At 40.5% G+C, this 27,566-nt stretch overlaps 1 protein-coding gene across 6 annotated transcripts in view; it reads right to left on the bottom strand.

Moving 5' to 3' along the window:
* TSPAN4 (tetraspanin 4) overlaps nucleotides 1–27,566 on the bottom strand; it is a 348,147-nt gene that overhangs the window by 43,170 nt on the left and 277,411 nt on the right. For 5 of the 6 annotated variants that reach the window (XM_085062795.1, XM_085062793.1, XM_085062791.1 and 2 more), the window contains 2 exons: nucleotides 22,921–23,112; nucleotides 4,333–4,407 (listed from right to left, as the gene is read on the bottom strand). In XM_085062795.1, coding sequence (XP_084918921.1) covers nucleotides 4,333–4,407; nucleotides 22,921–23,112 — 267 coding nt within the window. The remainder of the gene's footprint in view (nucleotides 1–4,332; nucleotides 4,408–22,920; nucleotides 23,113–27,566) is intronic. The other variant, XM_085062790.1, reaches the window with a different exon arrangement.

Below are 27,566 nucleotides of genomic sequence, written 5' to 3'. Positions count from 1 at the left end.
GAGGCAAAATACCAGTCAGGAATTAAAACAATTTTCAATTTCTTTTCTGAAACAAAGCAATAAATGCATCAATGTACAGACTATATTTTTTGTAAGATAGCAGGAAAAGCTATAGAGGAACAGGACAGAAAACAAGAACATTTTCACACATTTCATGAAAAACAGAAGAAGCCATTATTTTTCAATCCTCTGTGGGCTATTCTGTGGGCCATTTTCAACACAGCTAAGCAGGCATGGAATTTAGGCTGTAATTTTCACAGGGACCCAAGTGAGTTAATGGCCTAATCTTTATTGAAAATTCTCATCTTAACTTCAAGTTGCCAGTAGCAGTAACTGCTCCCATAATCAAATATCATAGTCAGTGATTCTTCAGTGCTTTTGTTCCTTCCTGGCTTATGTTATTCAGTTTGAGATTTAAAAATAAGAAAAACAAAACAAAACAAACCCCCAACAACTTGAAAAACCCCCCACAAAACACAATGCAACACCACCCTCCCCCCAACCCAAAAAATAAACTCCACATTATGGTGGTTGAGTTATGTTCTTTCATTTGTGGGCATTAAATAGTTCTGCCTCTAAATCAAATAAAATGCAGACATCGGAATAAACCTACTGAAAAAATCACCTATTACAGCTGCAAAAAAGTAAATATGAAGAAAATTTTCTTTTTCTGTGCCTCCAGGAGAATCATCACAGTAAAAATAAATACAGATGCTAAAACCAGGAGGATTATACAAGTTAGAACTAGTACAAGAGTGTGCATTTTATTAGCATAATTTATATTCTAGCAGGATCCAATCTAATGTTGAGAAATACAAGTATCCAACCTCTGACAGGATAGGGCTCTGCTGCTTTCTCCTTATCACAATAAAATTAATGTTAACCCTCTCAATACTCCATGGATCTGTTATAAAAACCACAGAGAGTCTCATATAGAAATGGCAAACATATAAAAATGTCAAATGCTGCTCTGTATTGACGGAATTAAAACAAAACATACTAAAGAGACTATTTCCCTTACAGATAGGTAGCCATGCCCATAACCACCCACATGACTCCAGAAATGTCACAGGAGTTTGGACTGCTTCAAATGGGGGTGTAAAAGCAGCCCGAAAAAATACTGCCCTCAGAGTGATAACAACCTGTCTTAGCTCTCATAGTCACACCAACTCCATTCCATACCCAAATCTCTTGTGCTGATACTTCTGACCTTAAAGAAGTAAAAGCCACACTTTAGGAACTTTTATATGAAAGTGTGCAAATGCCAAGTGTGCAATGCCACATTGAGCTGAAGACAGCCTATGAAACAGTGCTCCTGCTGCTTTGGGAACAGCCAGAACAAAATAAAAAGGCTGTAAGTTTTTCCTGACAATCATCCTATAGGAATGCATTCCATCACAGACCATATTCACTTCTGCAGAAGTCAAGAGATTAATATTTTGCAACATAACTAGTCAGGACAGTTGGATGAATAGCAAACAAGGTGCAAGCTCAAGCCCTGCCAAAGAGATCTACTGTGCAGTTCCAAGAAACGAGGCATTACCCCTGTTCCTTCCTACGCTCTGGATTCCTGAGCTTTCTCCAAAATCCCTCTCTCTTCACAATATCACACTGGATAGCCAGTTCAGAAAAAAAAAAAAGAAAAAAAAAAAAAAAAAGATGGCATTCTAGGGCGTGAGAGCAACCTGGCTCCTTAAAAGCTCAGAGAAGCTGCTACCAAGTCATTAGAATGAGAGGCAAAGGTAAATTGTTGGTCTTCTCCCAAGATTATGAATAAGAACAGGTCAGTTGAGGCTGTTGTGAGTCCCAGTTCACCTCCACAGCTGCACACCCTTACACACTAAGAGAATAAAAGCTCTGTGCCAAAAACCTGTGAATGGCTGTAAAGAACTTTTGTCATGATGCTTTTTAATAACTAACACACTGCTAAATCAGCAGTCCCAGAAATAGATACAGAGACTGCTTCACAGCCTGGGAGCCCACAGAGTGTGTCCACACACATGGATGCACACCCACCTCGTGGCTGGTATTGCTCAAAGTCATAATCTGCTGACTCCTTTCCTTCTTTTGCACACAAAACTAACCTTACTTCCTTCTGATGGACAACTGTCAGCATAGAACGTTCCCTCACTGATTTTCCAAGGAGCTAAGATAATTGAATTACTGTGGTGGACTTGTTTGTGTTCATTACTTCCCCATACACGTGGCAATACTGTTTTTCACATCAGGAAAGCCAGCACACAAACTCTAAACATGCTGTATGAAAATATTAGTTTTAGGCTAGTGCTGTTTTATTTATTCTGGAGGCAGGACTGCAAGTGTAACACAAACTATTGATTTCCTCAGGATAAGATTTAAAGTCATACAGGAACATTAAGAGCCTCAAATTTGATCATCCGCCATCCCCAGACTACAGCAATTCGTTAACTCAGTAGAACTGCACTTGAACTGAAGGCCATATTTTAGACTCTGTTTTGATCTTACAGACAACTGCAGGGTACTACCTCCTGCAGCATGTGAGTCAGAGGAAAGTTAATTTCCTGATCTCTTTATTAAGAATCAATAAAAACGCAAACCAACAGGCTGAAGGAGAGAGGGAATCCTTCCTGATACTTTTTCACTGTTTTTACCTCTGAAGAGAGAGGAAAAACATTCTCTTTGACACACCTGTCAGCCTAACAGCACTGGCTGCTTTATGAATAAAAATACTTTTTTTTTTCTTCTTTCCTCGATACCCACACATTTCTTGATCTATCAGCCTCAACACCAGCCAACAACAGGAGTTCTACGAGATGATGACTTGGAACATAAGAAACATTTATTTCTTCTGTGTTCAGGACAGGTGTTTATTTTAGGTCTGCCATTATTTTAGAAACAACTATAATTTCTTTTTCTAAGATCTCCTGAGAAGAGGATCTCTTCCCTTTCCCAAAGTGAATCTAGGTTGTCTGCATAATCTCTCTTCATGACAGCTCTCTTCCACCTTTCCAGCACTTCTAATCATTTCAGTAACCAAAACTAAATGCAATATTCACAGTGAGGCAAGTCTGTCTATTAAAAAGTGACATGATAATAATTTCTAACTGATTTCCTTTCTAAATAAAACCAAGTGTTGTGTTTGGGTTTTAGAGGTCCACTGCATATTAAGTAGATGCCTTTACTCATGTATGATGTGTACATCTTTCTCCCAAGAGCTGAAAAATAATTCTGACTCCAGTAATACACACAAGAAATTTTTAATTGTCCCTTCTACTGTAATTACTTTACAAGCTAATTCCATGTTCCAGCTACAGAGTGCTGTCTGGCAACCTAGCTCTTTAAAGTCCTTCAGAAGAGCACCTGACAATCACTCACTTATATGACTAATATATAATCACTCATGTCACTAATATAATACTAATTATATTAATTAATAATTTATTTTTTAATGAACACAGTGTTGTTTTAGTTTGGGTTTTTTTGCTATTGCCTTCCCATTCCAGGAGAAGGTGTTTCTTGGTCATGTACCTGATGAATCTTAATTCATTGTAAAATTTTGTCCCTTCCCTGTGATTTTGAAGTTCCTTTATTCTTCGGCTGTAAGACTATGGCAATTTTGATTGAATAAGCATAATTATGCCCTTGTTTTGGAGTAATTAATGTAAGATATTTTTAAAGAAAATTTATTTTAAGGATAAAGATAATTCAGGTAGTACTGCCTTTACAACAGAAGGAAAAATGGTCAAAAGTAAGTAAAACTTGAAAGCACAAACAAAAGCTGTGTTCATTGAACTTTTGTGCATTAACCTTGGCTTTCCACTAGGCTCTAAGTACACATGTGCTGCAAGGAGCAATGTGGAAAGATAATGAATTTTTGCCTTTGCCTGTGCTGAGGGCACTTCCTTCTTAACAATATCAACGTGGCTATTAAAACATAAACATATCTTTTAAAAATCCTATTCACTGTGATGGGTATCTCTTCCTACATGCTCCTAGTAAGGCTTGTTGGCTTCTTTGCCTTATTTTTGGGGGGTTTTAGTGTTTGTTGGTGAGGATTTTTGTGGGGTTTTTCTGTTTCCTTTTCTTTTTTTTCTTTTTTTTTTTTTTTGTTTTTGTTAATGACAGATGCACTTGACAATATCTGTGACCTTGAGTTGTACACTTGAGCAAGCAAGACAGCCCAGTCCTGCCAGGCTGTTTATGCATTCTGAGAGAGCTCCTTCTGAGAGGAGTGTCTCAAGAAAGACAGAAGCATGATGTGCATACCAAGCCAAGTGCTTCATGATTTATTTATAGGGAAAAGGGGCATATAAATTTGCTGAAGGGGAAAGAAAAATGAAGAATTTGACTTACCTTGTCTGTGTAGACGAAGAACAGAATCACAACAGTGAGCTCCAACAGAAATATAATTAACAGCATGATAAAAAACTGTCAAGAGAAGAAAGGACAGGGGATAAAACAAAAGAAAAAGCCATCAACATCTATTTCAGCTTTTCCTGGATGCACAGTAAGTACATTCAGCAGATCATGCAGAATGGGGAGTGAGAGTCATACAGGCAGCAGGAGACAAAGCTGCAGCAATTGAAAAAGCAGGTAAAGGACTAAGTAGGAAACACCACAGTGTCTGGGCATAGGTATGGCTCATTTATAGCACTGGTTTCAGTAGAACAGTCTAAAACTCCACCAAGAGAAAGCCTGTGCTCTCTTTGACAGCAAACCTTGAGGACTCTTCCCATGCTAGGTTTTCCTTATTTTTTTTCCCCCACTGATTATCAGCGATGATATCCAATGATATCAGTGAAATCCACAGCTTAACTTCCCACTGCAAGGGAAGGTAGCCTGGGCCATAAATCATGAATTCATAGCTCCTTTCAAGGGCAATTGTGGGATCAAGGGGGAAGTGAAAGGTATACCAAGTTAGTTTTATGAGCAGTTTCATGGACCTACACAAATCACCCATGAGTTTCAGTTGAAAGGGGCTGATTTGTACTGAAGACATCAAAGCAAAGTTGGTCCACCTCTCTTTCTTCTCATAAGCCATGGAATTGCCTAAAACCCAGTAGTCAAAAGCTCAAAGAACTGGATAAAAAGCTTTTAACACAGGGATTTCAGGTAGGTTCTCTAAAGTACTCAGTTCTGATCGACTTCAGTGAGAGGAACTGTTGGCAATGCCAAACATTTCTGGGAAACCACATCCTGTGCATTTTGTCAGGATGCTGGATGGGTCTGCAGCAGCATCAACTTGCACTTGCACAGACTTCAGGGTGAGCGCTATCAGAGCATTAAAAGAAACTGAGTTTTGCATAGACAAGTAAAGGGGAGTGCAATTTTGGAATCCTTTTTAGGCTCAGGCAAAGGTCCAGCTCCCTCTAACACCAAATTCACACACTTAGCAGCCTGTAAGGCTGGAATCCTAATACTGAGCAACACCAACTTAACTGGAATCCCATTCCCAAGAGAAAAAAGCAGTTACTGTCTCCTTAGCTTCAACCACAAGGCTGCAAACCTATGAAAGTTTAATAGGTACTAAGCCTTTATCAGAATTTCTACACTGCCTGGTAAACCAAAACCAAACCTTTGAACCCATGGATTTATGTGACTGAATGGAGGGCAAAAGGTCATGAAGGGGAAAATACTTTTCTTCCCTGGTACAATTACTGTGTCTACAGAAGTCATTGCATTTTGCCCCATGAATCTTAAATTATTTATTTTCAAATTTTCATCACCACTATTTTTACACCTGCCTGACCCTAATACTGTATCCTATTACTGCCCAGTTTTGAATCACAGAACTCATTTATGCCTGTGATCCAAACTGATTTCCATATCATTACCACCCAACACTGACCTTCTGTATGGCTTTGCAAACCCGTTTGGTGCAGCTGGCTTATTTTTTACAATTTTAGCCTGCTGTATTGCATTAGCTGCAACAGGACAAAGCATATCACTCTGCAAAGATGCACAGACACTTTTCTCTATCTATTTGGCTGTAGAGTACTTTTTTGCTCATCCATAAAAGCATCACTTTTCCAAAATGTGCATGTGAAGTCCATTTTCTCCCTGTGAAATTCCCTGGCATAGACAAGATTGCACAAGACATTTTCTAGAACAAAAGAGAAAGACTGTTACCCATTATATACACAGCATTTCCTACCACAGGACCTCCGTTTCATCAGCTTATCATTTTGCCAAACCTTAATTATCAGTGCTTATATATTCTGCTCCTGTTTCTATCAAAAGGATAAAAGCTTTTGGAAGAACGTCAAAAATAGCACTCCAATTACTTCTAAGAATGAAGCAGGGCAAAGTATGCTATTCTTCCTAGGTTAAATTTCTGCTGCTTTAATTTGAAATCCTCTCATACTGCAGTGTTTCGAGCTGGAACCTGAAACAGTGCAGCTCCATTTCAGGCACTGAAATTTCAGCCTTTTGTCTTACTCAAATATGAGTGGATTTTTTGTGGGAAAGTTATTAGCCTTCATGAAACTGCATTTCACACATCATAGAGATGAGAGGGCTCAGCAGCTAAAACCTGCAAATTGTACACCCACACGCTCACACATGACCAGACAACCCATAAACCACCCCACAGAGCATCTTTTCTGATCCTGTGGTGCATTTCTGCCATGTCCCCAATGCCAATAACCCCCAGCCCCACTTCCCAGGACATGACCTGGAACAGTGGGTATGTCCAGGAACTGGAATAAAACTTAGGGATCTGTTTTTCCTATGCCTCAAGAAAGCTTTTCCTCCCTTCTCTGCTGGCAGCAGCATGGAGATGAAGCCAGGGAGTGACTGCAGGAGAAAGGCGACCCTAAGTGAGAACATTTTCAGCAGCAGATGGGGAATGGTTTGGCTCAGGATGTGATATTTGGCTACAAGTTTTAGACAAACTGAACCTACAGGCAGCAGACGATCCAGGCAGGAGACACAGGGGGCAGGTGACAGAGGGGGCAGGGGATGCCTGTGCACATGGATTCCCAGGAGGAATGAGGCCTTTGAGAGGATGGTGGGCTGGGGAGGACCTCATGCTGGAGATATGGAAAAAAATGGAGCAAGAAAGAAAAAATGGCTGAAAAAGGAAAAGTAACCTGCACTGACCCCCAGCACTGAACATGGGAGAAGCCTGGAGACTGGCAAGGGGGGAGGAAGGGTGTCTGGAGGGAAACTGAGGTGTTTTCTCAAGTGTGTCATTATTTCTCAATACTAGGATCAGTAATTAAAATTTTAACTTAATTTACAATAAATTAAGTGAAATTTCACAGTTCAAGAGTATTTTCCCCTGCAACACCAACTCTGCTGAAAGTTCTCATCTTCAGACTGGGGCAGGCAGCTGCTGTTGCCAGCTGTGCCATTGTGTCCACCAGCAGCAGGAGCCTGGACCTTCTGGCGAGACATGATGGTGCTCCTGCCTTCCTCAGGTCATGCTAGACAAATAGGTATGACACTTCCATCATAAAAGATGCTAACATTGTGGAGTCAAGCACTCAAAATTGAGGAAATATCGGAATAAAAATCCTCTCACTGATGGTTACATATCACATCTAAGTCTTTCCCTACATAGGCTCAGAGGGTCCTCCAACCTAGGAATTTGGTTTCACGCACTGCAGATCTTGGAAGTCATACAGTGAACCAGAACTAATTTACACTATTCAGAAAGTCAAAACCTAGATAAGCAGGATTATCCTTTATCTCCATATAAAATTATTTTGATTTTATATAAAATATCTAATTCTATCTTCTTTTTTTTTTTTTCTACATTGACAGAGTCCACATGGTTTATCACAGATAACTAACAAATATTAGGAATCCCCACGTGAACAGACAGGAGAGACCTGTGCCCTATCTTTTATTACAGAGGTTAATTACATTAGATAACCCAAACATGGAGGCTTCAAAGTCATCATCTGGTAAAGGCTACAAGCACTTGCATGTCAGCACATCTGTCATGCCCCCTCTAAAGGAAAGCTACACCTGAACCCAAACCAACACCTTGGAAAGTAGGAAATCAAGGCTTTAGCTTGTGCTGGCTGCAAAGCAAGGCCTGCACACTTCAGCAAGTCCTGTGATTCACCAGACTGAAGTGCATGCCTGGACACATGCACAATCTGCTCCTTTATTCCCACAGCACCTTCCAACAACAGCTCATTTTCAGTTCCATCCTCAGTGTCATCCAAAAGGGAATGATGCCCAATTGAGGGCCAGACCCAGCTTGGCATATACCATTCAAATTTAGAAGGAACATGAACTCACTGAAGGCTCACAGCACCTAAACCCCCAACACACCTGCTGGAAACTCTCATGGCTGCTTTTCAATTGAGTTCTCTCACTGTGGTGATAAATACAGAGAAAAATAAAATTGAGTTTTGTTTGGTTCACTGGGGCTGTAGGCTGTTGCTATAATAAAGATTTATGCACGGGGAAACAACAATCCCAAAGCAAAGCATTCATGTGAAACTCCATAAAAAAAGATTAATCTGACCTTGTACAGAGAAATGCTTTACCATACTACTTGTCAAACAGTGGGATGCAACCTAGCAGAGGTTCAGTGGAGAGGTCCCTACTGCTCAGCTTTCCATAAATTACACCTGAAATAATCCCATAGAAGTTTTGATGAGGAGGGAGGTAAGGTGACACCCTTCTTTCTACCACTGCTGATTTTCAACCCTTAGAAAACTAAGGCCAGTTTCTCAGCAGCTGTCTTCATATTCTACAAAGTCTATGCCTTTCCCACAGATTCTCATTAAAGGGGTATGGAAAAGGAAGTCTGCAATTGCTATCGAGCCTTCCTCATGGATATGTATCAACCTCCTGCTGTCAAAGAGAGAAAAATGTCCTAGAGGAGAGGAGGTCCCAGCTTTCAACTCCATTCCCATTGGATCTGTGTCAGGCTTTTGACCCACTATTTACAGTTTTGTTCATTCAGCCTGTTAATACCTGTTGGAGAATCAAGAACTGTACCCCATGTACATCACTTAAAGCACGTTTCCATCATTGCTCACACAGGCACAGGACAAGAGGTTAATTGTGTTTCCTTCCCAAACAAACAGGATTCCCTGGTTTCTCAGGTGTTACAGACTTGCCTCTCTGCATGATGACTGAGCATCACACACTAAAACACTGAACTGGGCCTTCGGCTTCCCCACTGCCTTTCCTTCCCAAATCTTCTCAATAGCTGAATCATGTTGCTCAAATTGTCCATCTCACCATGTCAGGAGTAGCTGATCTCTCAGTCTCCCAAAGACAAAAGTGACCCAATACAAAGAAAACCGATGTGTGATTGTCTTGTTAGCCTCCTAACATTTTGCTATGAGACTAATTGCAACATAACTGGTGGCAAAATCAAGACTGCTGTGTTTGCAGTGCTCACTGAAATAGTGCTTTCAGTTTGATAGGGGTCTGTCTCAGAAGGGACAGTAAGATCCCAGTGTGCCAGACCCACTTCTCAACTTAGCTCATGACAGGAGACAGGAGTTCCTTGTAAAGTGTTGTTCAAATCCTCTTCAACAAACATGAAAAGAGTAGGAAGACCCAAGAGCCAGCTGTTTCTTTGGAATAGTGACACATTCCAAAACAATTTTAAAGTTCGTGGCCTAGCAAATAAATTGTTTACACCAAACTGCATGCAAATTAGTATAACCTACCTAAGCAACTGAACAAATAACTTCAACAGAGAGCTGTTGAAGACAGCTTTCCATCGTGTTTAAACAGCCTGCAAGGTGGACAGTTGGCTTCTTTTCTGACAGACAGTATGAAGTACAACACATGAGCATGGAGGTTGCTCCTCTGAAAATGCTCCAGCAACATAACTGCTCTCCATCTGCAGCAGCTCCCAGGATGAAGGGAAAAAAATTAGAATATTTACAGGCAGTCCTTCCTCTTTAACATTAACTGAAAGTTTGGTACAAATGATAGAAGCATTTTGCCTTTTAGTCCAAAGCTGGATTACCAAATCCTCACCGATCAGCTTTAATTTCAGTATTACATTTCACTTCCTAATGAATACACACCTCAGTAGAAGAAATTACAGACAATTCTTCGGGCTAAGATAGTTGGTCTTCAGAGCCTGGAAGGGTTATTAATTTGTCTGCCTGATCCTAATGCGTACATACGTAACTTTGGTGCTCAAGAATGGACGAGCTCTGGCTGCTAGAAGACAGAGTCTCTTAGAATCACAGAAACACACTGGTTGTCAGTGACCTCAGGGGATCACCTGGTTCAATCCCTACCTAAAGGCACAGTCAGCTGTGTGAAGCTGTGCAGAGCTGTACCCTGTCACCTTAGGAGCATCTCCAAGGATAAAGATGGACAGTCATCCACAGCCTCACTGGTTACCTTTTCCCAATATTTCACTATATTCATGATAATAACAAAAATATTCTGTATCTCTAATTGGAATATCCTTTGTTTTTAACCTATGCCTGTTACCTCTTGCACCATCCCAGTGAATCCTTCCAAAAGCTGTATTTTCTTTAGACTCTACTGAAAGGTAGTTAAAGACATGAATAAAATATCCTTGCTTTAATTTCTTAAGACAGAACAAACCCAGATCTCTCAATCTGTCCTCACACATCATGTGCCCCACAATCATCACAGTGATTCCCCTCTGGTGTTTACATGTCTCTTCTACAGGGGAGCTTTAAACTGGGTTAAGCACTTTAGATGTAGCCTTTTCATATTCTGGAAGAAGGTGTCATTTCTTCTCCATGTCAAGAAAGGTAAAGGAATGTGGGGCTTGGTATGGTCCACAACGACCCAATTATTACATTTACCATTTTATTCTGATTTGAGACAAAGGCACATGTATTAAAATGCAGGTCTCCACACATTTGAAAGATCTCTGCTTGATTTTTAGATTGTAATTTGATATGAACAGAAATACTGTCAAAGGTAACCTCAAATCCTGCACACATCCTTCTCTTCAGGGATAGCATCCTATATTTAATACTGAAGGTGTATATAGTATCTCTCCTTTTTCAATAAGTTGTGCCAAACTTTCACCTTCTGTCATGGAAAGAAAATGAGCTCTATCCCTGCTGAAACCAGGACACCTAGAAATTCACAGAGGTCCATTTAAAAGTCAAAAGAACTTAATGTATTTTATAGCAGCCACACTTTCCCATGCTGCCTGAAAATTTAAAGCTTTCCTTGAATTTAATATGCTTTGTAATTTTCCTATTATTTTATCATAGATTATATTATTTATATTTAAATATTATTTAATGGATTGAGTAATGATGTCTCATTACTATGGTTGGCATTGTTAAAATCTTTTATCTTTTTATCTTCCGTGCAGAAGTGTAGCATCTCCATGCCCAACCAAATTATGAGAGATGCATCAACAAACTTTGATGCCTAAGTTGAGCACCAAAAGGGGTAACACTGCCAGAGATTCTGAATGCTATAAACTATTGCCAAATTCACTGCATATTCCACACTTTGGAAAAAACCACCTAAAAGAAGTCTGAATCAATGCCAGAATTCCCACTGAGATACTAAAAAAAAGGACTCCAGTTACTGGAGAATCACCCACTCTTTTAAGGGTCGTGTATTTTTGCCATTGTTGGATCTGGCTTTGTAAGCAGAGCAATATGAAGATCATCCTCAAGCATTTTAAAATACTTCCCAGAATAGCTTTTTAATAACATACTGGTACTTGGCTTTCACAGAATAAAAACTGATATGGAACAGATTTTGTCAGCACTCAAAAAAACCCCAACGAAACTTTCTTCCACTTTTGAAAGCATTGTTCAATGTATCACTAGTTCTCACAAGAAGTTTGATTTAACATAATTCCCTGAAGACATCTTGATCTGATATATTAATAGGGAGTAGGAACATTATGAAAGATTCTCTTATATTTTTTTAAAATTTCCTTTGATTTTCCTTTCCAAGGTACTGAACAAGGAGAGGAGAACAGAAGAGAAAGTGCAGTGGGAATTGTACTTAGATGTGACTTCCTCTGCAGCCTGGAAGACTTGTACAGAAAGAGACAGAGCAGTGAACAAGAAATGACAGGACAGTGCCAAGACTGCAACAATAACTGGAATTACAGTCAATAAAATCCCAGTGTATTCATCTATTGCATGAACTTCAGAGGAAAAGGAAAGGGCAGTTTGTTTCTTCCAATTTCTATCACAGTGGATTCTGATGATACATCTCAATACCAAAGGTTTTGCTGACACCTGGTTTGAATGCTCGTTTGGTTAGTTCTATGCAATTGCTCCTACTTACCACCCTTTGCAGCACCATGAATGCTTCTTTTCTGTCCACAGCATTTATACTCCTTGAATATTTATAGATTTATGTCCCATCTGAGCCCTCTCTCTCCCTCCCATGCTGTGCATATTTAGCTCTTTAAGTACTTCCTTGGAAGTAAATCTCTTTAGTCTCACAATCATTTTTTTTTCAGCATAAAAATGATAAGTTTGCTCATAAACTGTAAAAAGGCAGTAATGTATATGAGCAAACTTATGAACAGAAACTCCATTATGAAAACGTCATGTATCTAAATTTGGTTCATCAGCTATTATTCTCTGAAAGCCTTAATAGCTAATTTGTTCTGATTGTGACGAAGTCTTTCATGCCTTATGCCTGCTGGATATATAGTACAGCTCTGTTTATGTTTGGACTACGTATTTTATGAATGTGCAAAAACTCCTGCTGATCAATAAAGCTCAAAGAAATCTGCAGTAATTATTTCTGGGAAGATATACAACATATGCAGTCTTAACACATTAACAGTGTTTCATTTGAGTCTCATTACTGCTTTCAGTTGGAATCATTCAGTCTCACTGCCTTAGTGAGTGAGAGTTGAGAGACCTGATATTCCCAGACTACACATCATAGGATTTTAACTGGTATTTTATGGCATTTCTAGTAATTTTTCATATTCTACAAAAACTGACTCAAAATCAATGAGGTGTCATCAACTATTACTCAGGTATCACTCTCCTATCACAACAGTGGGTGGGTGTAGGGCCTTTAGCAGATCACAGACTCCTCGCAACAAATAAAGCTCTCACTGGCCTTTGACTTTAATTTTAAGGGTTGCTTTGTCTCTTCTGCAAACATAATGCAAAGGTGTGACATGATCTGGTGTGACTCTTTATACTAGTCAGGAAAGAAACTCATGCTACTTGTGAAGTACAAGTAGCTGAAGAAGAAATAAAACATTAGAGCAGCTCTTTCAAATCCCTGTGCCACCCCACTAAGCAGCTGCTTGAGTCCATCTAACAAAGGTAAGGGATGCAGTCCATACAGCTGAAAGGCTCTGGCTTGGCTTTAAACCCACCTTCTCTGTCTATGGTGATGGCATGCAATGTTCATTCATGTCTAAACTTGCACCTTTTACTCACACTTTAACAGCACCTGTGTATTCAGCAAATGAAGCTTCTTCCCCGAATCTGCTGTCCCCAGGATATTTGTTGTCATGTGGAGTACCAGCATGAAACAGGATCAGACAGCTCAGAGCCCCCAGAGGAGGAGGAGAGCAGCAGTTCCCACATCCTGCGTGAGGAGTGAGGGGCTGGCAGGGCTGGCTCCACACTGCTGCTCACACCAAACATCTGGCTGAACCCAAGAGCTGGGCACACTGACAGAAGCTGCCCCAGGATGATAAGGGCAAATGACATGACCATGCTGCTCAGCTGACTTGTGATGAGCTGAAGGGGAAGAATATCACTGTGAAATTCTGCAGTTCTCCCTTTACACATATTTGCAGACCCTGAGCTAAGCTTGCAATAGAACCTCACCTGCTAACTATAACAATAGAAAAATTCTCTTATTTCTAGGAGTCTCAAAACAGTGCCTAGAAACTGTGCTGTATGTGTAGGTGACAGAGATGGTGAGAAGAAGATGGTCAAGGAGAAAATAAAGGACAAGTTAGAGTATTTTGTCTGTATTTAAGTTCTACTGCTGATTTTACCCCCAGTTTGTGGTTCTCAAATGTGCTACACAGAAGCTGCTGCATCAGACAAACGTCAGTCTTGTAGTAGCTTAAAAAATGAAGCAGTCAGTCTGGCTTACCTAATTCTGCCTTTTAGCTGGTAATACTGGGGATCTGAAATGTCTATAGCATCAAATCAGCTCTGGCTGTACCTTGTGTAGGCATCACTGATTTACACAAACTAGCTTCCATGTCTTTACCTCCAGAGTTACATTTTTCTGAGGGTCAGGTAATTCTAATCCTTGTAGAAAAAGAAGCCAATGTTGCTCTTCAATTTAGGTTGCACTATTAAGGTGGTTAAAAATAACACAAGAATGACTGGGAATAAAAGCACATATGATGCTTTGGTAAGCCTATTGCTTTCTATCCGAAGAGATGATCTTCTTATTAGGAAAAAAACCCCAGCAAATGTTATGCTCAAAAGTAACATGAATGTCTGGGCTAGCAGGGAACACACAGGCTACTGTCCTTTACTTTCAAAATGGGAGTAATTGTGTTGTCTTTCAGCTCTTGCAGGTGATACTAGGTCTGGATCTGGAAATGACTCAGAGCCAGGCTTCTTTTGAAGAACCTCTGGCACATGAGAGCTGGTTGAATGCTGAGACAAACGATGGGATAAGGGAAATTTTGTAGGAGGCAGGGGAACCTGAGCCTGCACTCTCTAGGCTGTCAGAGAAGCTAATACTGCTGATACACTTTAACCAACAAGGAGTTAGGAACTCCAACACTGAGAGCCATTTAGGCAAACAGATTAAACCTTCAGCTGACCTGAATTAGTACAGCTCCCCTGACTCCTGCATACAGTGCTGCCAGAGTGTGTGACGGCCATAAAACACTGTCTTGGCACTACAAAAAGGAATGGGGGCATTAGGAAAAGGTTCTTCACTGACCAGAACAGGGTCCCCAGAGAAGAGGGTCTCCAAGCCTGTCAGAGTTCAAGGAGTTTCTGGATGACACTCTTAGTTGAATGGTTTGGTCTAGTTTAGTTAGGTAGTCTTGCAAGGACTCAATTATCCCTGTGGGTCCCTTCCAACTCATGATATTATGTGATTCTGTAATTCAAAGCACATTAGGCACTAGTGGTATTGCATCAGTCTATTATCAGAAAATTGAATATACCCCATGAGGTAAGCGCTTCCTACACATTGACCCTAGGGTCGAGTCTAAAACCAGGAGGGAAGAAAAACAGCTTTATTCTTTCTCCCCTCCCTTTGATTAACTGCTCCTAGAGCTGAAGAAAATAAGGGAGGAAGGGGAGGACTCAGACAGGCTCCATCCCCTCACAAGTTTCATTATCAGCCAAGCAAAAGGAGCCAAAAACTGAAGGGCAATGAGGAGCAGATTCTTCATAATGGAGACAACCAAACTAGAGGAGATTGGTGCTCAGTACTTACAGTCCAAACAGGCAGCAAGTTGGGATTTCACATGCAACACAGCACTGTACAGAGAAGTGATATACGTGATGTATGATGCTCTCAGGCTGTATGTAGGGCATCTGTCTGGTCTCTGCATTACTTGCTTGCTGCTGTGGCTGCAGCCAGCATTTCCCTGATTTTGCTAGTTTGATTGCTAAAACACCAGCTCATGTGCTAAACTGAAATGAGAATCTACTGTTTGATCTGTACGTTAAATTACTGAGATGAAGTCATTTACAGGCTGTTTCTTTCCCATTTAGCTGCTTTGAAATAAATTCCCTGTCACCAATGAAATTTCAACTGTCGGCTCTCTGGATCCAGTAATACTATTGAAAACAGTAGGGTTTTTTAGTCTCTTTTTCTTCCTACTTATTAACTTTTTCCTTATTTTCTTTATTGCTGCTTCACTTACAGATGAGCTGGCTGGAGTTCAGAAAACTCTCAACAGCACAGTACAAAACATCATGGGCACTTATTTTCCCCTTGGACTATTCCACAAATGATGATCTTTTGATTTCTGGATAGTCACACAGATATTTATATAGCATCAGTGCATTCCACAGCTGGTCCTGACCTAATATCAAGGTTTAATTCTGATTTTATTCATTCCAGCAGCTGTGATGAACTCCTTGCTTATTAACACAAGGTTATCATTTAAATTAAACTGAACACACAGATCTGCCTGTTAATGATTACTTTCCTTCCCTTTCTCATTAACCATTGTTTCAGCTTTTCTAAAATAAAAATCAGAGTTAACCGCAAATCAGGGCTAAGGGGAAGTAGGAGTATCTAATCCATTTTGTTAATACTTGATATGCTGGAACCCAATTTTGGTGCTTTGTAAGGCAGCAGGCTTTGGATAATCAGAGAGGAATTAGCATTTTGTCTGTTTCAAGCCCCTTCCCCTTTCTAATTTATTTTTGTGTAGGTAATATGTGGTGAAGGATCCCCTCATCCTCTACCTCTTTTGACTGGATTATTTGCCATGCTGCATCCCAAACAGAGCAGAAAAATGTGTTCTTAGTACCAAATCACTGGAGGAAAAAAAGAAGTGACACAAAATCTGAGGGTGAAATAAAGAACTGCCTATGAAACTTATTTCCTTCCAGGACAAGGGTTATTATTTAACTTTCAAGTGTCTGGAAACATAGTGTCTATAGACGTGTGCTACAACAACCACTTGGAGATTAAAATCCATCCTTCACAAAGGCCCCCTACTGTTTTTAACCAATATTACTATTATATCCTGGACCAAAATTAAGTTCCTATTTGCAAAAACATATGCACTAGACCATTTACACAGACCCCTTCCAGCAGCTTCTCTAAATGTTCTGTTTCACATTTAACTGAAGGCAATGTTGCAATTAGTCTGATCAGTTCAGCTGGGACAGCCTTCAGTGTTGCCCTCAGAAAACAGCTAAATCTTCCAATTATATTTTTCAACTAAATAAAAATTGAGAAATAATTTTGCTTTGGGATATTTATTTTTCATTTGGACACAATACATATGATAAAAGAAATCAAAATCGTCATTACTGTTATAGAAACATAGACTAAATGCTTCTTAAAGGTCACTGAAGCACACAGGATGGCTAGACATGTTCTGCTGTAATCACAGAAAGATGATAAAGGCACTGAGCTGAGATTTAGACAATTTGGGTTTGCTTCATGGCTCTCTCACAATCTCCCAGTGCAGCCTATGCAAGGCACTTAGTTTCACTTTGCTGCAGCTCCCCATCTAATGAGGATAGTAATATTTTCCATTTGTCTTATCTAATTAGATGGCAGGCTCCACTGGGCAGGTACCTCTGCTTACCAGGAGTTTCATACAGAACGAGCATCCTCACAGGCTGCCTGCAGGGGATACTGCAATACAGGTAATAAATTTCATAATCATCATGATTTAACATCTAGAGCTGAGACTTTTAACCTGGACTATCCATGAAATAATGAATTACTTTTTTCAGGGCAAGCATACAAACACTGATATCTGCTAAATATGTACAAAAGGCAGAGAATTCAGGCAATTTAGCTCCCCAAACATAGATGCTAATGTTTACACAGACCCTTAAGGATCAGCTGGGTCAACATTTGAGCATCAAAGTACTTAATCAGGCATAAATTTCTTTAGCATAGAGAAATGGTCTGTTCAGGTTGTGGTGGTTTTGTACACAGAGCGCCTGCCTGAAGTCAGCACTGTGATCAGACCACCACAACTGATTCTGTTTGAGTGGTAGAGCAAAGTGGTGCCTCAGCTCCTGCAAGGACCTGCCCTCAGCAGGGAAGCACATGCATTGCAGTGGAGTTAAGAGCATCCAAGCCAAACATTTTGTTAAAATTCACAAAGATGACAGATATGGCTAAAAGCTCTGATGGACATTAGAACTGTATTGCATTTCCAAAGGGAAAACCAGCAAAGATGGATTCCTAATTTTGTATGAAGATAACCCATAGAGATTTGCACTACAGCTACATGATCTAACAATGCAGGACCAAATACTCATGAAAAAAATTCAATGGAAGTCCATAAATTAACCTTCTCGAGTCAAACTCTTGCCTTATTGTCTCTGTCACTGGTTCAGGACACTGACCCAACCCATCAGAACAAAGCTGCCATTTTCTAACTACAGCTGAGCTTGTAGCAGAGGGACCTCAGTCATACAGTCTCGAGCAACAATACTTGCAGAAATGTTAAACAAATCTTATTGAAGCAAGAGAGTACTGTTTGCCTACTTCATTCATCAATTTGCATCTACATTCAGATGTAAGATTATACATACCAGGTTGCATACTTATCTCAAGAATGCCTTTTGCTTTGATTTCCCTAGGGAAATCTAATAATGGAAAAAGTTTATCTTCTTTCACATTGTAGCTGGAGCAAATAAGAATCAGTGCAAATACACATTCTTTGTTCACTGAAATCTTAGAATGACAGCTGCAAAACTCATCCCATCTATGTATTTTTGAAGAATGCATAGGATGGCTGAGGTTTCCTTTTATTTTTTTCTATAATCTCTTAGATTTTCATATTATTCTATTCCTCTGAATGCTGAGAAATAGGAATGGGCCTGTTTCTTAAGAGATTAAGGAAGCACTGTCCTGACTATACATCTGCTGCTGAGTAAAGAAAATCTGCAGTGGACACAAGGTAATTCCTTTCAAGTCAGTAAATCTGTGAAGCTTTAGACTATCTAAACTCTCGATTCAGAGAGTTAATGTGGATCATTCCTGACTACTGCACACAGCTGTGCAAAAATCTCATTTACAAACTGAACTTTACTACTGCTTTCGATCTCCTTTCCCCATCTGTCCCCTACTTCTCAAAACACTTGGTCTATTCTCCCTTCTTTCAAAAGCCATTGGCAAATGCCAGAGGTAAGCAATTACTAACATTCACACCTAACATCACAGCAGCCTAATACCAAAGAGCTTACAGGTGTGCTCTGACAACCCAATACAAATGTCGTATGTGCACAACACAAAGATACATGATCAGAGTCTCATCTGCTCTGCAACTTAAGTGTAAGAAATATAAATAGGTTGAAATATCTCTTTGATACTGTTCATTTTCATTCACTCAAGCAAATTCTGTTGGAAATCTCATCCTTTATCACATCATCAAATAATAGCAGTAGTTCTAAAGCAAGACCTTCCACAAACCTCCTGTGTCTACCGTCACATAAACTTCTGCTTCTCCAGTGCAGGTGGGTTGAGCAAGCAGTTCTTCCTGTCCTGCTCTCTTCAAGCTCATTTTAGGGTCCCCATAGTGCTCCATGACTCCTGCGGTATATCTCCAATGTCTTCCTCCAAACTGCCCACCCTAAAAACAGCAGCCCATCCTCCCAACTGGTAACTTCCACATGCTTTACCCCTTCTTCTGTTTTTAGGAAGCAAAACAAGTGCTCCTGATGTATGGGAAATTTGTCTTTGCAGGTCAGACTATCAACAACCCCACATGAGGATGAGGTGCACTATGGGAGATATGAGCAAGTGGACATCCAAATTGCTCTTGGTATAAAACCAGGCATGACCATGTAGTTTTTGTGCTTAAAATGCCACAAGTGCCTTCAAGGAGACCTTAAGGATGAGTGGGTGGCAACAGGAATACAGTATGGGCAGAGCATCTGGAAAACCATTTACATCATCTTTATTACTGTCCATGGTCATACTTAACATCCCAGGCTTTCTCTCACACTGTGTGGAGCAGAAGAAAAGGGGAGGTCATTGCTACTGACTCAGAGATACACAGCAATGTTCTGCTCAGTGGAGCAATGTCTGATCTCACATATGTAGGATATCACATAAATATCTGCCAATCCACCATGATGACATAGGTATTCCCCCAGCTTGGTTTATTCCTCTTTTTCTTCTTTTTGTCCATTCCAAGCCTCACTTCATCAGACTATTGCACACAGACTACTGAAATATGCAAAGTGTGCAACATTCTAGTGTCTACTTCTTGCTTTCCTTTTAGTACTACATTAGTAACTTTTCCATGCTTTTAAGCTCACCACAAATCTGTTACAACTACCTGCAGACCTGGTCCTACTCCCATCCATCCCAGTTTGTTTAGTGGTCTAGTGGAAGGTGTCTCTGCCCATGCCAGGGGAGCTGGAACTAGGTGATCTTTAAGGTCCTTTACAACCCAAACCATTCTGGGATTCTAGTGCTGGGGCTCAACAAATATCAAGAGGTGAGGGCAATTTATCCAAATACATTATCCAGAGAGCGGTGCAACAGAATATACTACCCATACAACCAAACAGCCTCCACCATCCCCTCTTAAACACCTGTGGAGACAGACTTCAGTTTCTCCATTTCTACTTTCAAAGCTCGTATTTCCAAACGGAATAAAAGGTTACAAAAAGTTAGCTAAAGCAAATGCTGCACAGGAAAATATGGCAGCAAGACAACTTACTCCATGAATGGCTGTCACATTTGTGGCAATGCCTTCTGGAGACATAAATTTAGTTCCAAAAGCAATCTTAGCTACCACCAGGACCAAGGCAAGATGTTAAGTGGCAGCCAGGGAGATGTAGAAAGGAGTGTAAGGACCTGATCAGTGAGTGATTGTTAACCACTGCGTGTGTCACAGCCACATGAGGCTGGGAACACTTAGGAGCTTTCCCTTTACAATTTAGATGGTAAATCCTGTTGCAAGCCAGCTGCAACACAACAATCCTCTTAAAAAGCAGTAGGAAGGGCATTTTCAGGGATGTTTAACAAAAACCAGAGATATTCTGGGAAGACATAATTTTCATTGTGGCAGAACACAGTGTTGGGAACACCTGTGGAATAAGAAAAGGATGAAGGAATATAGCGACCACACACCCTAAGAACAGCCTTGACATTCAGCAACTTCTTTCATTCAAGCATTTGTTTTACTGTCTGTGTTACCTAGGAAAATGGCCAAAACCAAACGTCCCAGCCTTGACCTTGAAAACACTATTGCAAACTCTAGTCAAATAGAACCAGCAATCTGGGGAAAGTAAGACTAAGGACAAACCTACATGATAAGGCTTTGTTCCCAGAAACAGGAGCTGGTACCACCATCCATTTCTCTTCCAAAGAGATAGGCACAACAAAAATAAACCAAAAAAACTCAGAAGAGCTCAAAAATCTCACTGGTATTTACTGACAGTAAGTACCAGTGCAATGCAATGTGGTAAGTTACTCTAGACCAAATAAAAACTGAATTCAATGTGGACTAATGAAACTGTATTTCAGCCCTCTACAGTCAGGCTTATTTAGAATTAAAGTAGCTATAATCAGCTTTAACAAAACTCAATTTTGAAGAAAATTGAGTAAAATAGAGGCCACACTGAATAGCTACAGTACAGAAAGGTAAGGACAGGCAGACAGAGTGAAATGTGGGTACTAAATCAGATCAAGTTTTCCCATTCTCCCATGCAGAGAGTTCCTAAATGAATTTGGATTCCTTTGTATTACTCAACCTGATCCATCAAGTACAGTCCTTATGTCATGCACTGAAGGACACTGGATTCTGAGTGCTGTGCAGGATGTCAGGAGGAGCAGTACCTGCAAACATTTCCATCTCCCATGGATGCCCAGCTGGGGCTGGCTGAGTGCATTCATCTATCTGAGCAGTGATGGCTGATCAAGAGAGTCTTTGCCCTTACTAAAAGGACAGATGAGGGCCAAAGAACCATAAGAGATAGAAGACTTAAACTCTTCCAGTACTGATGACTGACCAGGTCCTGACCTGATCCTAACACACAAGCAGGCACTACTCACTGCAGTCACACCTGAGCTAGGCCTCCAGGAAAACACAAAGCAGATTAATTTTGCACATGTAAGCTATACCATTAGAATTTGCCCCCTGAAGGCCCCTGCTGTATTGGCATTGAAGCTGTAATCCATTACAGCTGGCTGGGCAGACACTTCCTCCACAAAGTGTGTATTTATAGGACTGTTAAAAATGTCAAGGACTTTCAGCCTCAGATTCTAACTTCAGCCTTTCCCAGTTTAAATTTTCACTCACATAACTGCTGTAATTTCCATTTATATTGTTCATTTTAGTTTCAAGCCACATACATTGCCTTTACTAGCCTGGACTGACTAGTTCTCACTGCCTAAAAATCAGCAGAAACAACTGATTAAGGCAATGGCTTGGAAAGAGTCCTCTATTGAGGCTTTGAATCTCAGTCACTTAAGATATTTGGGGGCTGTGTGCCTCAACTCATTCTGTAGTTCCCAGCGGAAAAAAATTATTATGTGAAGCACAGTAAGGAACAACCTTTTACAGAGGCATCATCAGATCACCAGCTGAACTACAGCTTCTCTTCACTCTGAGTTTTGCCAAACCTCATGGTGAAGTCCTAGACTTGAGCAGCAAAATCACCTCACTTCCTGGTCCTCAGCTGAACAGGATGCAAAATATACACTAACATCAACTACAGAAGGTATTCACTACTCCTAAAGTTCATCTTTGAGTGGCATCAAACTGCATTTTGATAAAATACACCAGGGATGTGGTTTAAACTTCTGTGAAATCATGGACAGCTGGCACCTTATGAATCTTTGATTTCACAGCAGTCTCCTTGTGCTATGACCTTCCTGACATGTCAGCTTTTGGAGAGTTAGTGGTTGGCAAAACCAGCATTGTCAAATCCGAAGGTCTTCATTTTCAGTTTAAACCAAACTCAACCTCTTCAAAATCAACTCATTTCCTGCCTACATTGATCCTTCTGCCCAGGACTTCGGACCATCAGTCCCACCAGGGCAAACCTTTGGAGTGGATTGCTACCAAAGCTGAGTGAAAAATAATTCAAAGATACACTGCAAAAGATATCTTCACAAAACTCTTCCTCTTTTCTGAAGATTTCAAGGAAACCTACCCCACCACTAACAATTCCCTTCTTGCAGGTCTGATCCTCCATGGACAGGGTGGTCAGAATGTCTGGCAGCTCCTTAGAGCGATCAAAGCCTGATTCACACGTGACTCACATCTCATCTGTGTCATGTGGGCAACTTCTGCTGAAATACAGGTCACTGCAACATGCACTGCAATAGCACCAGCACCAAATGACAGCAACACTGCAGCAGCTCAATACTCACACTCAGCAGGAGGCACTTGTTTTCTTTGATGGCACCTATGCAGCCCACGAAGCCAATGATCATGACAAACGTCCCTGTGACGATCAGAAGGTTGGCAGCTGACAGGGACGGGAAAGAAGACGAGAGGGTGGCAAAGTTTCCTTGAGTAACAGCCAGCCAGATGCCTACACCAAGGATTCCACAGCCTCCCAACTGGGAAAACAAAGAGAAACAAAGAAACTCAATTACTGTATGCAAGCAACCCCAGATATGAATCCATGTCAATACAGCAGTCAAGCACACAAGCAGCCACACCTAATCAGAAATGATCTCTCCCTTTGGCACTTCCAGTGGGAAAAACAAAGGGGAAAGATAAAAAATATAGAGAAGTCATCAGTAAGATGCAATGCTCAAAAAGACATAGATTTCCTAAATCCAAGACACAACCTCAGATATCAGGCCTTTTGCTCTCTAGTGAAAAAGTAGACACTGACTAAAGGATAAATTCCCAAAGGTTCAGCTCTCAAAGGGATTGAAAAAATCCATGTCCTATTTGGGTACCTTACAGAGCTGCCCAGAATGGCTGAAGCATTTTCAATTCTCCCTTCTTCCCATCCCAGTACACTGTCTCATCCCTGACACATGCCATAAACAAATCTTGCCAGAGCATCCCCCTGGCAGGGCACCTCATACTTCTTAGTTAGTTCTTGTCTAAGGTCAAGCCTCCCTTGGAAGCAAGAGAGCATTTAGAGTGTAAAGCAAAGGGGATTTTGCATTATTATCTAGTCACACAGCACAGCATCATTTACGTTTCTTTCCTTCCTGCTCTTCCTTTAAAATAACCAATTTTTATTGAGTTTATAATTGCACTTTATTATCCAAATCAATTAAAGGCTAGGAAAGAAATTGTGTTCACAGTGTAGTAAGCCAGACATATGCAGGAACATATCCACTAAATACCTGCATAAAGTGGATGAACATAAGGCAGCTCATGAACCAGGGAAGGAAAAAGATAGAGCTAATCCTGGGGCAGAGCTAAGCCTCAGAAATGAAACACAGAAGAGAAACACAAAAGCCAAAGCAATTTCTTACACTAATTACTAAGGTTGGCTCTTAATACCACTGAATTCCTCCCCAAATAAAGGACAATAAAGGCAGCTGTGTTTTAAGGCAGCTCTCCTCACCCCAGCTGCAAACCAATCTATTTTGTTCAGAGCTAAGGAACCAAACTATACCTCACTGTAATGTACCTCAGCTGCACCAACCTGTGTCTTTCCACTGAGAGAAGGCAAACTCCAGAACACAGGGAGTCAAATCGCCTCATTTAGGAGTCTTCTCATATTCCAGGCATCCCACATCATTACATTATGCCTTTCACAAGTACCCTCTAACAAGTGCCATGGAGGGACAGTCCATGTTCTGATCATATACACTGGAAATACCTCCTCTCTATGCCCACTTACAGACCATGATCTTCAACATTGTCCCAAATGTTTGAATAACCAAGGGAGAGGAAGGGGAAGAATACCCATACAAGGTAGCCCATAGAAAATCACTTAGGCTAACTGAGGGGACATAAACAAAAGCTATCATCATGGCCCAAGGAAAAGAATGGAATAAAATACGAAATAAATTCCCTAAAGAGGGAATAAAACTCTGAAGTTCTACTGAACTACAGAATAGCATCAAAGAAGAGGTGGCAGACACCCAGGCTAAAACCAAACTGGTCAGAGTGTTGTAATACAGTCAGGAATAGCACTAAACTGGCTAGGATTTGGATGGAAAGCAGAAGTACACTTCTACCTCTTTAGCTTGGTGGAAGTTCGCCTCAAAATCACCCTCGGAGCTGCAGGCACAGGGAGACCACTCTAACAGCCCAATTAAGCCTAATGAAGGCGGATGCCCAAGAGCAGCAGAGCCATTACCTTGCAATACATTTTGCTCTTATATTCAGTTCTTTGTTCTGAAGCAATTCAACAGCACCAATAAGGGGCAGCTTATTTCATCACCTTTCATGCTTCCCGTGCTGTTGCACTGCTGGAGTGATACCAACACCTACAACTATCACTAGTATTACAGCAGGTGGGTCTCACTGAGGATGCTGCAAATGCAAGACCTGCTTGCCTGCTCCTCCATCACCCACTAAATTCTTTATGATGCACAGTGCATCATTGCCTGGACATTTGAATTCAGTATCTTCTGACTCCAAAGTCATTCTTGTTTGCAGAAATTGGAAACTCACCAGTGGCATGAAATGTCACAAAACCAGGACAGAGTTCATGCAAAATGCCATGACTGGGGCTGTAGCCATTCAGATCAGGGATTAATATTTTTGAGGTCACTTGTTCAGCAGGAACTACACTGCCCTTGATTTAGAGATACTCTGCTCTCCAGCAGCTCATAATCTTCCTATTTTTGAAGAGATAAAGCAAAGCTCTTTCTTAGGTTGATTAACCAAACCTTGAAACACAAAGGAATTCTTTGAACATTAAACCATCTGGCTCAAACTGGATTTCACAATGTCAGCACACATTACTGAAGACTGCCCCACCTTAGTTCAGCCCTGTTCCTTTTCCCACACCAGAATATCCACTCATGGTCCCCAAATAAATTTACTAAGTTGTCACACCAGGCACACCTGAGAAACAGAGGCTGTCCTTAACTCTAAATTGCTCTTTAAAGCCCCTTTCCCCCAAGGAGCAAAGCACACCTGTAAGTCTCCATCCAAAGTCCTTTTAACACTCAATCACCTGGTTAAGGAATGTTTAAAGAACCAAGGCCCACCAAGAGAGCCACAGGAGCCTTTCCAACAATAGCCCAATGTTTTCTGTTCCAGAACATTCAAAAATCTTGCTCCCTGTCCCCCCTGTCCTCCATTCTGAACTGAAAGGCAACACAATTCCCAGTCTAAGACTCAGGGATTAGAGGGATCACATTTACTTATTCTGGATCAGAGCCAAGAGAAAACAGTTGTAGTTGGTTCTATGCTGCATGTCTGTTTTTACTTCTTCCTCTTGGTATATAAGGCATGGATAATTTTAAATAGTTATTTATGATGTTCCCTTTCCTCCACTTTTTCTCTCTCCTTACCCCATCCCCAACCCCCAGTCCTTAATTTTGTGTCCGAGTCAGAAACACAGTGAGGAAATGATAAGTTTTGACAGTTTTCAGGGCTTGGTTGGTATGTGAAATCAAAACCAAAACAACCCAAAAAGCCCATTAACAGGGCTATTTTTGACAATTTGGGGGCTTCCACACAAACAATGCTGTCATGGTTAAAAGAAAAACATCAAGACAAAAAAGTTAGAGAGAAGTCTACAGCTTAAACCTGATCTATTGGCAGCCAAATAAGAGTCTGTATTAACTCCATTTGCTGAGTTCAGAGTTGACTTTAAATTTAGAAAAATAAAAACCCCTTTCAAAGATGCCAGGTTACTCACAATAGCGTTTTTAAAAATTCCCTTGTGAAATGTTTAACACATTATTTGCCTAATTTTTAATGTTAATCCACTCTCTGGCTAGCAAGGCAGCTCATGGCAAAACCTGAAACAAATTACAGTTCCCTCTAACATTTTTCCCAATAAATGTTGCATTTTTGTTTTTTGCAAAATCTTTTTTTCTAAGGTCAAAACATTGGGAGACCAGAAGGAATACTGTCATAGCCCTAAGACGTAGGAGATTTGAGTCAAGTGTTTGTTCGAGGAAAGACTTCAGTGTAAATCTTGAACAGGCTGATTGGTATATCTGTGCCTGAGCTGCAAAACTGTGAGGAAAACACACAAGTAGTGGGTTCTTTGCAGGCCCTGGACTTTGCAGTTGGATGTGGAAGTAGAGGATTATTCTGCTCAAGACAAATTGCTCACAAGCATTCATAGAGCAGAGTCAAGCAATACAGCAGGTGTCTTACTCTAAAAGCAGAGATTATCTGTCTCTTCCTCCCCAAGAGATACACAGACACGTGCACTTGCTCTCTTGGCAAAAAAAGCTGCCTGTGGAATTAGATCCTCCAAATTGTTCTAATGGGCTAGAAAATAAATTATTCAGGCTTTGGTGCCTACATTTAGAATTGATCTTACAGTATGATAATCAAAGTAATCCCAAACAGCCCTGGATATATGCCTGTTGGTGGAGAAAATTATTCTGAAGTTACAGCTACACAGTTAAAATACTGCAAGAGAAATTGACTCATTGTTCATTATAATGGTGCTGGCGTCTTTAAGTGGGTTTTTTTATTGGTTTTATTACATAGAAAATGCATCTAATTGAGGCTTCTCATAATGTATCTGATTAGGATCTACTCATCATACTTCCTCTTTTGGCTAAAAAAAAAAAATCCTTTGTGTTAAGAAATACACTGATAACAGAATCCAAGCGGAAGATATGACCAGTTGTTTTGCAGTTAAACTAACTCCCTTGGAGGATTTTTCTCCCCCAGTCTCTACATATTTAAACTGGAAGGGCTTTTTCAATCCCACTTGCCTGAATATGCTTCCCCCACTTAATGCTGAGCTAAAGTATACAATGAAAAAAATCAGCATCCAAGTATCAACGGTAGTGATGCGAACATTATCCTGCAAATGTTCTTGCAATATTAGATTACTTAAATTACTGTTGCTTTCAGCTAGACACAGAGAAGGGGTAGAAATGGAATACATATGTATGTTGAC

The sequence above is a fragment of the Lichenostomus cassidix genome, chromosome 5 (assembly GCF_008360975.1).
Source record: "Lichenostomus cassidix isolate B80296 chromosome 5, HeHo_3.0, whole genome shotgun sequence".
In the NCBI taxonomy this organism is placed as follows: Eukaryota; Metazoa; Chordata; class Aves; order Passeriformes; family Meliphagidae; genus Lichenostomus; species Lichenostomus cassidix.
The sequence above is the reverse complement of the archived record's forward strand: the minus strand, read 5'-3'. Positions and strand labels throughout refer to the sequence as shown.